This window comes from Hemicordylus capensis, chromosome 6, assembly GCF_027244095.1.
Source record: "Hemicordylus capensis ecotype Gifberg chromosome 6, rHemCap1.1.pri, whole genome shotgun sequence".
NCBI lineage: Eukaryota > Metazoa > Chordata > Lepidosauria > Squamata > Cordylidae > Hemicordylus > Hemicordylus capensis.
Genome location: NC_069662.1, coordinates 45,599,077 through 45,617,153, shown reverse-complemented (window position 1 = coordinate 45,617,153; position 18,077 = coordinate 45,599,077). Strand labels below are relative to the sequence as shown.

General features: G+C 44.9%; 1 protein-coding gene across 4 annotated transcripts in view; it reads left to right on the top strand.

The window, feature by feature from the left end:
* JUP (junction plakoglobin) overlaps positions 1-16,855 on the top strand; it is a 69,170-nt gene extending 52,315 nt beyond the window's left edge. For all 4 annotated transcript variants that reach the window (XM_053259346.1, XM_053259347.1, XM_053259348.1 and 1 more), the window contains 14 exons: positions 113-336; positions 2,155-2,408; positions 2,960-3,198; positions 5,778-5,979; positions 6,615-6,759; positions 7,579-7,682; positions 8,153-8,491; positions 9,634-9,789; positions 10,008-10,127; positions 10,697-10,847; positions 11,836-11,957; positions 13,196-13,235; positions 14,147-14,315; positions 15,847-16,855. In XM_053259346.1, coding sequence (XP_053115321.1) covers positions 120-336; positions 2,155-2,408; positions 2,960-3,198; positions 5,778-5,979; positions 6,615-6,759; positions 7,579-7,682; positions 8,153-8,491; positions 9,634-9,789; positions 10,008-10,127; positions 10,697-10,847; positions 11,836-11,957; positions 13,196-13,235; positions 14,147-14,292 — 2,235 coding nt within the window. In that variant the 5' untranslated portion in view covers positions 113-119 and the 3' untranslated portion in view covers positions 14,293-14,315; positions 15,847-16,855. The remainder of the gene's footprint in view (positions 1-112; positions 337-2,154; positions 2,409-2,959; positions 3,199-5,777; positions 5,980-6,614; positions 6,760-7,578; positions 7,683-8,152; positions 8,492-9,633; positions 9,790-10,007; positions 10,128-10,696; positions 10,848-11,835; positions 11,958-13,195; positions 13,236-14,146; positions 14,316-15,846) is intronic.
* Positions 16,856-18,077: the final 1,222 nt, after the last annotated feature.

Sequence of the window (18,077 nt, the reverse complement as noted above, 5' to 3'; positions counted from 1 at the left end):
TAGCATGGTGCAATTTTAAATCTTTCTGGAGAATCCAGGTTTCACAAGAAAGACACTTGATGTGATTCACTACATCCGTGCTAACCTCGTTGGTGTTCTTCTGTTCTTGCAGAGCAGCCATGGAGGTGGTGAACATGATGGAGCAACCCATCAAGGTGACAGAATGGCAGCAAACTTACACCTACGACTCAGGCATCCACTCTGGAGTGAACACCCAGGTACCCTCTGTTAGCAGCAAGTGCTTGGTGGATGACGACGACCTCTATGGCAAGCAGTACACCATTAAGAAAACTACAACCTACAGCCAGGCCGGAGCTGGGCAAGCCCAGGCTCAAGGTAAATGATTTATTACACTCATACAATATCTTTTCACCCTATTGGGATTTCCAAGGTGGTTCACAATAGGAATACAAAATAGATGTAATATTAAAATATCCACAGTTAAAGACACACAGACAAAATTTTAGATAGTAAGTTCTTCAGGGCAGGGAACTCTCTCTTACGTTTGCTCTTGATGCTATGGGTGCATTAAATCCCAGCAGAATTTTTTTTTTTGAAGATAATTTTCCTGTCATTCTAATATAATTGAAGGGAGCCAGCTTGGCAAGTCTCCTTGGAGAGGAGGAGTTCAAAAAATGGGCACTGCAACAAGAAAGGCTTCTGGTAAAGTTCAACCTGACCACAGCAGGTGTATCACCTGACCACCGGGATGATAGAGGGGATGATATGGGAGAAGTGATCCTGCACAGACTGGGTCCAAGCGAGCACCTTGAAATGTCCGGTGTGGGCCCAAGAGTTGGTGTGTTCCGGGAAAGTTTGTGCTACAAGAATGGTATGGTGACTGCTTCAGTGTGATTACTTCGCATGCTGCTAGAATCCATGAGAGCACATGGGAAAAGCCTCTGCTGACGCCTATCACATTCTCTCTTGGTTTCCATGTAGTCAATCTAACTTACCCAAAGTGATCTGGGAGAACAGTGGGTGAAGAGATGACACAGAAGCAGCAGCCGTGCCACTCCTGGCATCAGAACTGGCATCAGTATTGTGAACTCAGGGTTCAAATCAAGGTTCAGCCATGGACTTGTAGCCAGGGTCAGGCAAGCCATATTTTACTCAACCTTGTATCTCCCATCTATGAAATAGAAATAATACCTCCAAGATGGAATTGTGGACATGAACTGAGCAAGGATTAAAATAAATTGAGCCCAAGGATGTTTCCTTAAGTGTCCCAGAGCAGCTCATTTTTCTGCTGTTCAAAGACCAGGGAGGCCTGTGTTCAAATCCCCATTCAGGCATGAAACTCACTAGGTGACTCTGGGCCAGTCATGTATCTCTTAGCCTAACCTACTTCACAGGGTTGTTGTGAGGATAAACATAACCATGTACACCACTCTGGGCTCTTCTGAGGAAGAGTGGGATATAATTGTAAACATTAAAATAAAATAAAAAATGTGGGAATTGGCAATCTGAAATGCAAATAACAATCCTGGCCTATCAAGAGAGCCAAAAGATTAGGGTTTCTTTGATTGCCTAAAGGGATGTGCACTTGTGCTGGCTGCTTTTGGGGAGATGGAGTTAGGAAATGAAAATGGTCCTTTGTGAGAAATATATTGCTGCTGACTATGACATTGCACTGAGATGTGTACATCTTGCAAAGCAATGTCAACGTCTTTTGTGAAAGGAGCAGGACGTGAGAAGAGCAAGCTTTTGTCCTTTGCATGTTTTCAGAGCGATAAATATAGAAAAGAGATTTAGATTCTGGTATGCTACGAAGATGCAGGAAAATGGGCAGGTAGAAGCAGCGGCAAACTCCCTTACTGTGAGTCCCGGCATAGCCTGCCAATTCAGCTTTCTGCAGTAGTTTAGCTGTTCTCAAACCATGTGTGTATGTAAGTAAAATATAATTTTACAGACCCTTATGCAAGTCAGTCCCCACTCTCCATCTCCCTTTCATGTTTTTAATTAAGCAACTTTGTGTTACAGCTGCCTAATCATGCTGGCTAATTAACTCCTGCCTTATCTCTTTGCTCACATGTTAAGTCTCCTATACCGTGTAGAGCTGGAGCAGTTCCATGAACCTCCCAGTGTGGCTGATAGAAATCCTGGTTGGGATTTCCTCACTGCATATTGTTTCCTACCCACTTTCTTTTGCAGCGGAATTGGAGTCTCAACTTGCTATGACTCGTGCTCAACGCATCCGGGCCGCCATGTACCCAGAGACAGTGGAGGACCGTTCCTTTCTCATGACCACCCAAGTCGAAGGCCAACAGACTAATGTCCAGCGTTTGGCTGAGCCCTCACAGATGCTCAAGTCTGCCATTGTGCATCTCATCAACTACCAGGATGATGCTGAACTGGCCACCCGCGCCATTCCTGAACTCACCAAACTTTTGAATGATGAAGATCCGGTAAGGCTGTAAATGTTGTGCTTTGCAGGAAATCTGTGATGTGTCAGAACTGCCTGCCTTAGCGCAGCATGGCCTGGAGTGTAGTTGATGTGTTTGGTAATCCCATATGTAAAACGAATGCAAGTGTACATACCAATGTTGCTGTTAGAGTGGGGTGTGTATACCATGGTTCTGTGGAAGTGGAGAGAAGCTGCAAAATGTGGTTAGGGTAGTCACAGAAACCTCATTCTTCTGGGGCGGGGAGGTTTGAATTAGAAATGTTCCTAGCCCTTCTAATAAATACTTCAGGATATGTATCGATTTGTGTAGGCAGTGTTGGATGAAACCTTATAAATCGGAGGGTTTAATGAATGAGATTTCCAGGAGCCAGAGGGTAGGGTTTCAGCTACCTGTGTAGCTCCTTGACCTTCCCTGTGAATCATAAAAGCAGATCAAATTAAGCAAAATAAGTGAAATTGTGCTAATAGAACTGGGTGCTGTGTGGAAGGAGCTGTCTATTCCATCCTTTCAACTTGCTGTTAAACCAACCAACCTTGGCTCTTTCCTTTCAGGTGGTAGTGAGCAAAGCCGCCATGATTGTGAACCAGCTATCCAAGAAAGAGGCATCACGCCGCGCTCTAATGCAGTCACCCCAGATTGTTGCTGCCGTGGTCCGCACCATGCAAAACACGAGTGACCTAGATACAGCCCGCTGCACCACCAGCATCCTCCATAACCTGTCCCACCACCGCGAAGGGCTGCTGTCGATCTTTAAGTCTGGGGGCATCCCGGCTCTTGTCCGCATGCTCAGGTAATCTGAAGTCCATGCCATATTTAATGAAGAGAAGCGAGTGACTTTAAAATTAGCCTCAGTTGTACGTGCACATCTTCCAGTGACAACTTTCAGTTCTCCCTTTTGAGCTCACCCCAATCTAGACAATCACTCTTTGACCTTGCTACTTAGGCCTTAACTTGATTTGCTCTGAATTGTCGGGTCTTGGAGCTCAAAGTTTAAATCCTTGACTCTTCTCCAGAGACACTGTAGCTGCCACACCACCACCAGCTAGCCCCACCTCCCTCCCAACTTTTTACATTCGCATGTGATTGGTGGTAAAAGGATGACATTTTTCTGTTGCTGCTGTTACTTCTGTTGCACCCTTGATTTCATATAGGTCAAAAGTTAGCCTAGTAGGACTCCTCAGAGTCTTCATATCTGGAGTCTAGAGGTGGGGAAACCCCAAGGGCTAGTGAAAACTGCAAATACTCCCAGCTATGTAGTTACTTTGGAGAGTTTGCCCCAGTAGTGAATTGCAAATACAAGCCAACATATAGGCCATTTTAGCTCAGGTTCATGTGGGTCGTGATTGCAGAGCTTAACTTGTGCCGGAACTTGACCCTGAAACCTGTGTTTAATTCCATTTGTGCAATCACAGAATGCTGTCTTTTCTTCACTTAAGAACTGTGAACAACCCCCACGCATCTGGGATTATGAAAAAGGGCTTCTCAAGCAGGGAATATATTCACAAAGTTGGCTTGAGCCTTGGTATTGGTCAACTTAAAGGTTTTTAATTTAAATCTCAATGCTGTTCTGGTAGAGTTTGGTTGTGGTTCTGAGTTGAAATGAGACTCATGCATACAGTCCTTAGGTGTGCTAACTTCCGCCACCCCCGATATTTCAGGCACATAGATATGGGGCTTTCTGCCAGCTGCTCCCTCATCACTCCTGGGAGCTCCTACTAGCAGTATAAAGGCTGCTGCTCTGTCATACAATCCATACTAGCCACCTAGAGCTGCGGTGGCAATTTGCCAGCTGCAAGCCCACACCCACCTGGCAGAAAGTGGAGCTAACAGCTGCCTTACTCTGCCTTAATATGGAGGCGCCGGCTTGTGTGTTATGAAACACAAGTCTCAACATGCCATGGCAAAGTCTTGCTCAGTTTCTGCTTCTTTCTTGCGGTTGGAAAGTCCCATACACTTTAAGTAACTGCCTCCTCTCCTGTGTCCCAAGGTGCTCTCTTCACAACTCCATCTGTGCACAAGATCAGGACTACCAGGGCACAGACAGACACTCTTAGTAGCTGCCCCACAATTGAGTTGGCAGGTGCTGGAAAGCAAGCTATTGCCTTTTTAGCCCCTGCCTTTTGGTGTTCCTTCATGATCTTGATCGAATGCCCTGCAGGTCTGAAGTGGAAGAACAATTACAGAGAGAGTTGATAGCTCAGTGGCAGGTTAAGTGCAAGGCATGTAGAATGCCCCAAGTTCAGTCAATGTTACGTCTGATTAATGGATCTGTGACTGCAGTGCTGGTAAAGATCTCTACTTGAGACTTGGGGAACAGCTGACTGTTCTCAATGAAGACAACAGTGAGTGAGGTGGACCAGTGGTCTGACTCTGTATAAGGGAGCTTCTTCTAATAGGAGAGTCTATAGCTTAGTGTTAAGCACTTTCACCTATACAAATTTCCAAGTTTACTTCTTGAGTAGACAAAGTATCTGTTGGCTGAAAGAGTCATTTGGCTGTGCCTGCCTGCCTGCCTGCCAGTCAGCGTAGCTGGTACTGGGCTAGATATGCCATTTTTCTGACTCTAGTAATTCACACAAGATTTAACATCCTAATTTGGGCTAGCTTGGGTTAATTCAGTAGAGGGCTTTATTTTAATATTGTGCAGTGAGTGAGTGGTTTTTGGTTGTAGTCCATTGCTGTTTTATGTATATTATCTTTTTCAAGCCTTTGAGAGCAAGGTGGAAACCCAAGTAACAGTTTCACGAGTTTTCATCTCAGTTTTTAATGCCATTGGGACTTGATGTTCCTAAAGGACTTCTAAACCAATAGTGGACATTGAAAAGCAGAGTGATTTAGGACTGATCTCTGCAAGAAATTTTCCTGGTAGATTTTCAAATTATTCCATACCAGCTCACGATCCAACGAAACAAACCATTGGGTCTCAGAGAAGGGCCTCTTCTCTTGTGCAGTTTAATGCACTCCCATCTATGGTGTTGGAAGGCAGGTATCAAAAAAATTACCTCTAACAAGTGGATCTCTGTGGTCAGGCTATTGAGTCTGTGATTCATATTCTTTTGTATTTCTCTCATTTCTCCTCTCATTAAATATGTCTTGTAGAACAGATGATGAATACTCTTCTTTCCTTTTTAGCCGATTGCTATGCACCCATAACACTGTGTGTAGCCAAATTCTGTGTGGCTGCATGTAAGGTTAGGTCTGAAATGGTTTATGGAATACTTAATGGTACTATGAAGATCCTGCTATCATATACCTGCACTATTTATATGGTGTTTTGTGGTGTCTGTATAGTGTTGGGCCAAAGACTGTAATAAGGTATTCATTCATTCAAGTAACCATCTTCTATTGTCCCCACTTCTCAACACACAGCTCTCCTGTGGAGTCGGTTTTGTTTTATGCCATCACCACCCTCCACAACCTGCTGCTGTACCAGGAAGGTGCCAAGATGGCTGTGCGCCTGGCTGATGGGCTGCAGAAGATGGTTCCGCTGCTGACCAAGAACAATCCCAAGTTCCTTGCTATCACCACGGACTGTCTGCAGCTGCTTGCCTATGGGAACCAGGAAAGCAAGGTTAGAGTTCTGCCACTAGACTGATTTTTGTGTGAGATACTCTTCTGATCCAGTAGCACACTTTTGTATTCATTCTCAAAATGGAAGTGAATCTACATAGATGTAGACAGTTTCTCTGTATGAGGGGCATAACTTGGTCTCCCCCATCTGCATTTTTATTTATTTTAACAAATTCATATACCTCCCAAAAGTGTTATGTCTGGGCGGTTTACAATAAAAACAGTACCAATTAAATCATTAAAACAATTTACAATTTACAACATTGTTAAAACTCTTAAACTATTAAAACTGTAAATCTAATTAAAAGTCTGGGTGAACAAATTGCCTTAACTGCCTTTTTTAAAAGTTGTCAGAGATGGGGAGGCTTTTATTTCAACAGGGAGTGCATTCCAAAGCCTTGGGGCAGCAACGGAGAATGGATTTTTGAGTCTTGACTGCATCTGTGCCATCTCTGTCTATGTGCTGCACTTTGGATTGTGGCATCTGAAGCAAACAGCAAAGGCTCCTCGCCTGTATTGAGACATAGGGGAGAATAAAGGCAGGCGTGGGGGAAAATACACTAAGCTCTGAGGCAGCTCAGTTTTCTGTACTTCTGGAGAAGTGGGAGATCAGCATTCTGGTTTTTGCTTTTGCAGCTGATTATCTTGGCCAATGGAGGCCCCCAGGCCCTTGTTCAGATTATGCGCAGTTACACATATGAGAAACTGCTGTGGACTACCAGCCGTGTCCTCAAGGTCCTCTCCGTCTGTCCCAGCAACAAGCCAGCCATCGTGGAAGCTGGTGAGTGACCACAAAGTGGGAGACCTCTTAGGTCATCTGACAAAGGGAGCTTCCCGGACTCCCAAACCTGGTATCAGTAGTGATCAGTTCATCTTGCTGTCTTGTTAAAGCATCCATTCATAACAGCTGCTGAAAAATGATGTGCCAGAGTGATTGCACACACAATGGAGAATTTAAAAACAATAATAATTTGGACTTGGCAGTACCAAGTAATGAGCTGGACACAAAGCTCTCTTTTGAAGTGAGGAATGTGCAACCAAAGGCATGGAGTTCAGTGTGTAATATATTATAACCTGCTCTTCCTCGGAAAGTTTGAAACATCTTACTATAGAGGTTCCTTATGGGCTCCCATCCAGAAACTGATCAAGTCCACACATTGATTACCTGTGTACAGTGCCTGCCTATTGTTGAACTTGTAATAATTGACATTTGCTAAGACACTTTCTTAGCCTTAGTTCCTTCATTTGTGTGATAGAAAAAATAGCGGCCCACCTTGTAAGCTGGTTCCAAAGCAAGTTTCTGTGTATGTTAATTCATTTTGTAAGAGGCATAACTTGTATAAAACATTAATTGGAGCTGCTGGAATAAATCTCTAGCATGCAATAGCTTGTCTTGCAGACTCATGTTGTGTGTTATAGGATTGTTCTATTGATATAGTGTATTTCTCCTTGCTTTCAAGCTTCTTTCTGAAGGAAAAGCAGAATGTAAATTCTATAAATAAAAAAATGATTTTGTACTGCCTGATCCATTCATACACCATATTTTATAATCAAGACAATTTAAAAATGGCTTTCTCTCCCTCCTCCCCCCAATTGGCAGGTGGCATGCAAGCCCTGGGGAAGCACCTGACAAGCTCCAGCCCAAGGCTTGTGCAGAACTGTCTATGGACACTGAGGAACCTCTCAGATGTGGCTACTAAGCAGGTAAGCAAGACTAGGCATGGTCTCTTGCATCACACAGCAGTATATTTTCCAATAACTTATGGAAGCCATCCATAAGTGTATGTTGGTATCTTTCTGTAGAATTTTTGTAAACCAAGATTAATGTCTGGCTTTATTGGAGAACCACTTTGAGAAGGGATTGAGGCAAAGCTCTTGTGGGCTGCTGACAAGTCCTAACACTGTTCCACTCCCTGCCTTACTCTTTCCTCCTCTTGCTTCTGGGTTCATATCTTGGGACCGTATTTGGCTCAAGGGGTTCCAGTTGCTGAGTCCTAATATAGGCTTAGCTTCTGATTTAGACAGGTTGTAGCAGTGTCTCATTAGGTGCATGTTTTTGAAGAGGAACAGGACGCATTGGAGAAAATAAACTTTCATTAGGGAAACAGTAAAAGCATTCTAACTAAACTGACTTGACATGTGTTCTCCATCCCATTCATTTTCACATTCTGAAGGAGGGTCTTGATGGCGTCCTGAAGATCCTGGTCAACCAGCTGAGCTCGGATGACATCAACGTGCTGACCTGTGCCACTGGCACCCTCTCCAACCTGACCTGCAACAATAGCAAGAACAAGACGCTGGTGACTCAGTCTAATGGGGTGGAAGCCCTCATACACACCATCCTCCGGGCAGGAGACAAGGAGGACATCACTGAGCCAGCTGTTTGTGCTCTAAGGCACCTCACCAGCCGGCATCCAGAGGCTGAGATGGCCCAGAATTCTGTGCGGCTCAACTATGGCATCCCTGCCATTGTTAAGCTACTTAACCAGCCCAACCAGTGGCCACTGATCAAGGTATGACTGTAGAGAGGCAATAGTTGAGCATTTACATACATGCACATGCGGTCCTATTGCTTGATTGCCATATCAACCTGAGCAGCCTGAAACTTTCTCCAAGCTGTGGCTGGGCGCAATTTGGGCCCAGCCAACAAATTAAGGGAAATGCTATGGCATAATATTCATAAGACTGTGTCGCAGTAGAGTACAAGTAGAGGTCAAACACTCTTTGGCTGTAGAAAGCTAGTATATTAGAGAGAGAGGTTCTAGCCTGACCTTCTCCCTTACGCTTCTCTATATGTAGGGACTAGGGAGGTTATTTTACATATTGGCAGTGGGGTGGGAAGAGTACATAAAGATCATGTGATTTCCCAACTTAAAACTATAAAGTGATACAGTCCTTTTGGGATTACTTTCCTTTCAGCTGGACTGCAGAGGACTGTGTTAGGGAACTAACACAGTGTTAGTGTGTTACTGTGTTAGGGAATAGTGTGCATTGTAGGAATCGTGGTGGCAATCTGTGTGGATATCCAAGATCATGAATTGGTAGTGTACTAAGTGCCTGAGCTGTGAGCTAGGAAGTGCAATGGCTAGATACAGGAGCTAGTTCCAATCATAATTTGTAGACGAATTAAATAGGCTGCCTTAGACTGGTCCTACTTCTTGCCACCTCTGTTCCTTGTCGGTTATATGGGGCAGCTGCTGCTAATAGCCCACCTTTTAGACTATTTAAAGTCTTTTAGATTTTTATATGGTGGTGATAAGAACGGCTGGGACAATATATGTGAAGTGCTTTGAGCATTGGGAGGGGGGTGGGCAGGGTGGGGGGAAGCATTATGCAAGTCCTAGGAGGTACTTGTTACTTACAACAATAACAAGTAGCATGGAGTGTCTAGCTCTAGATAGGAGTTGGAAGTGAAATCTGGGGTTGGAATGGCAAAGAGAGAGGCATAATTCTTTTTACTAGCCAGATACAATGGGATGTTCCAGTAATGATCTTGTTCTTAACTTTTAAAACAAAGCAAAGGGGCCTCACTCCACCTAGCTTGCATTTAATCAGCTGCCTCCTTGCTTTGGCCAGGTAGCGCAATTCATTCCATCAGCTAAAAGCTCTCCTGGTTTTGTTCTGATGAGGCACCTTTCCTCCTTCCTCCTTATAGGCTACCATCGGCCTCATTCGTAACCTGGCCTTGTGTCCAGCCAACCACGCCCCCTTGCAGGAAGCTGCCGTCATCCCACGCCTGGTTCAGCTGCTGGTAAAGGCTCACCAAGATGCCCAGCGCCATGCAGCAGCTGGTACACAGCAGCCATACACGGTGAGAGAGCAGAAATGCCACTAGCTTGAACATGGGGTCCTGGCCAGACAAACATAGCCTCTCCTGACAACCCCTGCTTTGAGAGACTTATTTGGGAGCTCTGGAAATTTTACATTGCTATGGGTGTAACTTTTTAACTTGGATGCTTTGCTATGTTGGTTTTTAGGGCCTGGCTACATTGCATAGCTGTTTCTTTAACAGCTCTCTTTTCTGTTCAGGATGGGGTAAAGATGGAAGAGATCGTGGAAGGCTCCACAGGCGCACTGCATATTTTGGCTCGTGATCCCATGAACCGAATGGAAATTTTCCGCCTGAACACCATTCCACTCTTCGTGCAGGTGGGAGCATCCAGAAAGAGGGAAGTGGGAAGGAAGGAATGCTGTAGGCTGTCTTCATAGAAATTGGTACCCTGATTCTTAAAGAGCTAATGTGATGCAGAGCAATTAGACTTGTAACAAACATACCTTGATTCAGATCACCTTTTGGCTGTGAAGCTCACTTGGTGGTTTTTGGACCAGGCTCTCTTGCAAGCAGCTCAGCCTAAACTGCCGTGCACTGTTTGTGTAAGCATAAAGTGGGATACGTCCATGAAACTATCCAAAGTTCCTTGGAAGGAGGATTGGATACAAATGTGATCATTAATATACCCTCTTTGGACAATATCCTCAAGGCCTTGCTTGCCTTCCCACATCTGTCATGTGATTAGCATCAATTCCTGGTAGCTTTGCTATCTCATAATTTAATATTAATCAAGTACCTGCACTAGTCATTCATAGAATAGGGATCTTGGGCCCTGCTGGCAGGCTTACAATCTATAGTAGACATGACAATAAGGAAAGTACGATGAAGGAAATGGAAATTGTCCTTTGCTCATGCTCCTTGCCCTCTCTACTTTTCCGAACTTCAGCTCCTATATTCTCCAGTGGAAAACATCCAGCGTGTGGCAGCCGGTGTCCTGTGTGAGCTGGCCCAGGATAAAGAGGCTGCCGATGCCATTGACGCAGAGGGTGCCTCAGCCCCACTAATGGAACTTCTGCACTCCCGGAATGAAGGCACAGGTCAGTGTTGAAGGGTGTGTTTACTTGCCGTCAACAGTGCAGGGCTGTTTTGTTCAGTGTTGGGAACAGAAGTGGGATGAGACTTGCCGATGACAAAAGTTAGGAATCATGTTTAATACAGCGAAGGATCCAGAAGTTGTACGAGAGTGATCTGGACGCTGCCTTCAGTTGGTATAATAGAAGCTTATAGAAATAACTAGTTCAAAGTATGAGACCATGCATTTGAAGACAAGCTACTGGAGGTTCATCAGCCAAAAAGACTGATGCAGTATATTGGTTGCAACAAGGCTGTGAGCTGCTGATACGACACAGCTGCAAAGAGGGTGAATGGAATTCTTCGATGCATTGGGTATTTCTGCTAAGGGGAGATGTGAGGAAGTGTGCCTTGCAGAAGACCCTGGTGAGGCCCCATCAGCTTAAACACAGGTGCAAAGAGGAGCTACTAAGGGCTTGCTCACCCATTCTGAAAAATTGTGGTAAAGCTTGTGCTGTAATATTTCAGGGAGTAGGGTAGGGTGGTGGGACTGCATATTTAAATGCTTCATAATTGTGTGGGGACAGTGTGGAGGAGGAAAACTCATTTCATTTTTTAAAAAGAGTACCAGGGAGAAGTCTAGCGTTAGCTCTTCTTCCCAAAGGGGTAGTTCTTTATATGCAGAGGTTTGAGGGCTCATTTTCCCTGTATGAGAGCACTCAGACATGCTGCCTGCCCACCTCCCCCACTATTCCCAAAGTGGCACAGTCCAGGAAAAATTTTACCACATGATTTCTGTTGATTTTGTAAACTGGTTCCCATAATGACGATAGGAATTGAGAGGTTTTTTTTATGAGCAGTGATTAACAATTTCTGGCCTGTTAAGCTTTGTAGGGAGGCTGAGGACATCATGAGGATGCTGTATCTATACAGCAAGATAAACACAGTGGTAGCAAAAATGAAGCAAGAGCTTTTCAGAGTGCCTTGCTAAAGGGCCCCTTGATCTTTTTCCAGCTACTTATGCAGCGGCTGTGCTCTTCCGCATCTCTGAAGACAAGAACCCAGACTATCGAAAGCGTGTATCTGTGGAACTTACCAATTCACTCTTCAAGCATGACCCTGCTGCTTGGGAAGCTGTGAGTATCTGGTCTTTCAACAGGGAGGAGTAAATGTAAGAGACTATACTGAAAACAGACTTGGTGGAGATTAGTGGGGGATAGGAGAGAGTAGTTTGAACTTGCTTGCCACATATTGCAACAAGATTCTTCCCGTTCATTTTTTCATCCGTTACAGATTGTTTTTCGTTAAAGCCAGGCACATAAAGAACTTATTTTGTGAAGTTCAGATAGCTGAACTTGACAAATTCACCTGAAAATTCAGCTGTGAGACTTTAATTTTTTTTAAAAAAATCCATCCCTCAGTGCTGACTTTCTAAAGCAAATTTTGAAACATTTTGGAGTTCACATGAATTGAAATTCTGAAACATAGACAAATCTCAACTGTGTGAAAATGTCTTCTCAGTTCTATGAGAGGGGTTCCCTTCTCTGGGCTGATTTGGTACCTGTAAAATAAATGGAATGAGGGTTCTTGCCTAAAACCCAAGAACTAGGTGGGACTTGGAGTACTTCAGAGCCTCCTCCCTAGAATTTCTGTTCTAGGATGATCTGGCAGAGATGAGGAAGAAGTTTCCTCCTTTGGGGTCATAAGTTGTAGAATGAGAGAGCTACAAGGGGCCTCGTGGGTCATCAAGATCTACTCTTTGCCAGTGTTGGGAATTGTACTTAGGACAAATTGCCCTATTGCTTCATCTTCAGTGATGAAACACTACTGGAGAATGTTCAAAATTTCTTAAAAAGACTGGGATGTTCCTGCCACATGCACTGGCTCAAAGTAATGGTTTTCAAGTTGTGTTCCAGGGAAACCTGAGTAAGTTGCACTCTGGGCCAAAGAACATGTTATGCAGGAGGTCGTTATTGAATCTCTCCATGTGTTCTTCTTAATGGAATGCAACAGTAGTGTTGAGCTGAGCAGAGGAGTATTCTCTCCCCCGCACCACCGCCATACACACGCGCACACTCTCTTGAAATTGAAAACGTTCCCTTGCACCTCTTGATGCCTTTCATTTGGACTTGAGAGCCGCAAAAACACTACCATCTTGCTTTCTGGACTCTGATAGTCCAGGAGTTCAATTTTCTCATCAGCTCAGAATCCCTTAAAATGGTTGCCCTGAGGTTGCCATGGGAAACCTGAGCTAGAAATGCTTATACAGCTGCCTTCAATAGTGACCCCTTGTGGCAGGTTTGGGTTAATCCATGACCTGTACACCGCTTCTGTCACCATGTGGTGAAAAACTCCATCTGTCTTCTCTCCACAGGCCCAGAGTATGATACCCATTCATGAGCCATACGCAGATGGTAAGTATGAGCTGCCAACCCTCCTGTGTGACTGAGAGAGCCAGGGAAGACCAAACTCTGCCTTGTTTTCTGACCATTCACTGCCTTGTTCAGGGACTGACAACAAGGTTTACCCAAGTACCAACATTGTGTTTGAGCGTGACTTCTGGTTGGATTTGCAAGTAGAAATTGGTTTAGTCAGAGCCTTTTGGGATAGGGCACAACATAAAGTTAAATATAAATACTAAGCTTGATTCTACAATACAGTTTAACTATCATGACCTCCCTGCCCCCAAATCCCATGAATTCTGAGATATTCCTAGTTTCCTTAGATATTCTTAGAACTGTATTTCCCATGGCTTCTGGGGAAAGTGTAAGAGAGTACCATGATGGCCAAACAGATATGCAAGATGTATTTTAACGTTGTAGATTAAACCTTAGTATCCCTAGGCCTTAGAGTAGGGCTTCACAACTTCAGACCTCCTGCAAATGTTGAACTATAGCTCCCATCATCCCTTACTATTGGCCACTGTGGCTGGGAATGATGGGAGTTGTAGTCCAAGAACACCTGGAGGGCTGAAGTTGTGCAGCCCTGCTTTGGGGGAAGCTTCTTGTACAGCATTCTAAGAATGGTTTACAAAACTACATTTCACTGGGTTGGCTCGGGAGAGAAGAGCTCTGACAGCGAAATGAATTTAGATTATCTGGCTGATATTTTAGATTCCAAGAGATTTGGGCTGGTACCATGTTCTTTTGTATGGCACTTAATGCTACACCAGTGTGGAGTGACTAGCAGTACTAGCACCCTCAGCTATTAGGGTGGTGATCTGGGGGGTGTCCGTCCCTGATTTGGGAATGTAATTGTGGGTTGGCAGTCACCTTTCCCCTACCTCCCACAGTAACTAGAATCTTTTCCCTTTTTGTTGCAATAGAACTGGATGGAGGTTATCGTGCCATGTACTCTGGTGAAATCCCCATGGACCCCATGGACATGCACATGGAGATGGACGGTGACTATCCCATGGACGCTTACAGCGATGGTGTGCGGGCACCCTTCACGGACAATATGCTTGCCTAAGCTCCCCTTGGGCAGAGCTCAAGGTAAGGGTGTCCTTTAAAGCACACTTTGGAAATCAGCCAGTCTGTGGAATTCAAATCCCAAGATAAAGGCGGCATACTTTCTGTATGCACTTTGCCCTTTCTTTCACCTATAGAACATGTTGCTGTTGAGAGTGGTCTACCCTTAAGAAGAAATGGAAATGGGTGTCTTCAGCCGTGACTTCTTTACAGAATTGTTAGCACTCCACAGTCTGGGGAAGGGGAACGAATTCTAAACTAAAATGAAGAGATGGGTGGATTAGTTTTTATGGGGGGTGAATGGGTGTTAATGTTTAATCAAAACCAAAGCTTTACAAGCCTGTCACAAGCAGCATAAGAACATGACTGCTTTGTGAGAATATAGCCTTTGTACTAACAAACAGTCTTCATCAGATGCTCCAAAAAACTGATTAGCAAAGCATGATGGGAGATAGACTGTTCCTAGCATCTTGTAATGAAATATTGTCACTGATTTCCCTTTCAACTGCTGTGGGTTATACCCATTTTCAGACACACGCATAATAAATTTGTCCAAAAAACTCTCTCCCCTCTTAAGACAATCACGAAAGTCTCAGAAGCAGTTTTCAACACTTTCTGGCAAGGGTGTACCTAGGTAATTTGGCCTGTGGACCACCCAGCCATGAGGTCCCCCGAAACCTCCGTGTGTGTGTGTGTGTGGCGGGTGGGGGGGGGGGAATCGCCAAACCTCCATTATTTTTTAAAAAAATAATTACCGTGGCTGAGGGGCGGGCGGGGTGGTGGTGGAGCGGAGCAGTTCTTCTCGCCTCTCCCCCCACTCCCCTGGCAACAGGTGCCGGAGCGATGCTGGTCCTGTCTGTTTGGGACAGCATCCTCTTCCAACTGCATGGTGTGCCTGCGCAGTTGAGAGATCGTCACAAGCCTGTGATGTCATGGGCTTGTGACAATCTCTCAACTGCGCAGGTGCAACTCACAGCTGGAAGAGGATGCTGGCCTGAAAGGATGGGCCCAGCATCACTCCGGCCCCTGCCCCCGTCAGGGGAGAGGAGAGAAGGACTGCTCCGCTCCCTCCACCCTGCAGCCACCCCTTGGCTGCTGTAATGATTTAAAAAATGGAGGCTTGGCAGGCGGATGCAGGGTGGCCTCTGGAGGCCCTTGGCCATTTGGAGGACACACACACACACCCCACGCCAGACCCTGGACAGCTGGATTGGGTCCCCAAGGTCTGGAGGTTAGAGCGCCTCTGCTTTCTGATGAAACTTTGAGAAGAGAAAGTAAGATCTGTCCCAGTGCTTGTGGTCTAGAAACTTGCCAGTGTCTAAAAGTTCAGGATTCTTGAAGCCTGCTGACTCCACAGTCTGGCTGTACAATTTGTGTGTCTGGCTAAAATAAACGCACATGTCATATTCGTAGAAGATGGTTCCATGCTTGGGTCTGGTGCAGAGCTTCCTGTTGCTTTTGAAAAATGCTAGAATCATACAAGGGCATCTTTCTATAACTTCGCTGAAGCTTGTAAATCTGACACCCCTCCCTCCCCCCCCCTTTTCTCTCTCAGATGTTTTTCTCAACGCAGAAGAGGGCAGCCCTAGCACTCAAATCCAGGGCACTTGGGAGACAGAAGTGCCTGAGAAAGATGACAACTAACTCTTCCGTTCCCTGCGAAGAGGTTTTATTTTCTAAGACAAAACAATTTTTCCTTTCCTGTTGGGCCTATGGGAAAAATCCCCATCCTCATATCCAGGACTGCTTCTACAGACCTTGTAGTAATTTTTCTTCCAGCAGTCAATCCCCCTCCTCCTCCACAAAGTTTCCAACTTTCATCAACCTCTCCTCTTCCTCTCCTGTCCAACACCTACCTTTCTGCAAATCTAGGCAACATTCTCAAACTGCCATTGGATCTTCATAAGAGTATTTTTCAAATAAACACATATATATTTTATTTTCCATAGAGGGTGCAAAAAAAGCTTTTTGCCATTTGATAATCTCTCTTCCTTGTTTGCACTTCTAATGCTTGTCAATTAAGAAGTGAAGAAAATGGAAACATTGCTAACTTTTTATTTTGCCTTCTAACTTTCTGGGTTTTTTAAAGAATAGCCAATGGGTGTGAGAGTTTGCCAAGAAATCAACAGCTTCACATTTCCTGCTTTTATTTTTAATTTTTTAAGCCCTCAACTGATGTGCGTGTGCTAGCTTTGGTGCCCCAATCAAAGAATCTCTTCCTACAAAAGGAATGACTAACAATTGTAATAAGACTATCCTCCTTCTGGCCACCTCTTGCACATTTTAACCGGAGTCCTACTCTTTCTCTCTCCTCCCCACTTCCCTCCCCCAACCTTTCCTGGTGATTGGTGTGTTCTCTTCTTCTTGAGCCTCCCCACCCTCTTGCTCTTCTAATGCATTTTTAAAAGCAGCTCTCTCAATGTGATAGCTTGAGGCTTCCACTGGAAAAGGGATCGATGTAGCTGCAAATGTACTTCAGAAGATTTTATTATTATTTCTCAAAGGGATTTTTTTGTATAGACCAAAGCTCAAAAACAAATAAAAACTGAAACCCAACCCTGCAACGCAGATGATCTGATTCTTTTGTGTTAAACTAGATTCTGGGGTGACTTTGAAACAGGATGTACAGGAACAGGAGTACTAATAATATTACTATTATGACATGTACATGTTGCTCTGTAAAGTGCTCAAAAATAGGCTCTTGCCCCAAGGAGCTTGCAGTCTTAAAATTCTCCAGAAGTGAAATAACTGAAAGAAGCACAAGCAGGATAACAGAAGCAAGGAAGAATATAGCTATAAAGAATTGTATGTACTTAAGCTTAGCTTCCGTTGGGAAATTTAAGGGGTCAGTCCTTTAGCATAATGGAAAAGGTGGGGTTTGAAGAGGGATAATGAACTAAGGATGCAAGTTCTATACTAGTAAATTGATCAACTAAAAACTTTGATTCAGTTAGGGGAATATCTGATTGGTAAGGCTGCAAGTTTTAATTCTGAGACCTGGTTTTGAGACCTCTGTGTGAGGTGGGAATGGTTACAGAAAATGTAAAGGGGATGAACTATAGCTCAGTGGCAGAAAACATACTTTGGATACAGAAGGTCCTAGGCTTAATCCCTGGTATGTGTAGGTAGCACTGGGAAAGATTCCTTTCTGAAATCCTGGAAAGCCACTGCCAGTCAATGCAGACAATGCTGAGATAAATGAATCGTCTGACTCTGTGTACATAGCTTCCTATGTACCCCCAATACCGGATTAACCTAGCAGCAAAAGTAGCATTTGCTACGGGCCCCACATTTTTGAGGGCCTCGCACAGCTTCCAACTCTAATGCCCCTTCTGCTCTCTAACTTGCACTGCCCCCCATGCCGCTTCTCTCCTCGTTGTTGCCCATTCTCTCCCGAGTCGGCCGCTGCCCGATTCCAATTGGCTGCCTTGCCCTTCGCCCATGTGCTTCTTGTGGGAGGCGGGCTGATAGGTGCGGGCAGCCTGCCCCATGCGCACTCCCTCCTCGTGCCTGTGCAACCTCCGTTATTCACCAAGCCACACACGCATCCTTACAATCGCCCATAATAGCCGCTCCGCAGTCACACACTCTCTCTCTCTCTCTCTTGCCACCCCTCTTTCCACCTGCTTGTCTCATTGGGCTGGCCGGCTTTATGCGTGTCTACCCGCCATTCCCGCAGGGTGCTGCTGAACCCTGCACTAGCCCACCCTCCAAAAAACGAATCCTCCTCTCTCCTTTCCATGCCGCGCGCGCAAAAGGGGAAGGCAAAAAAAGTGCATGCTCTCC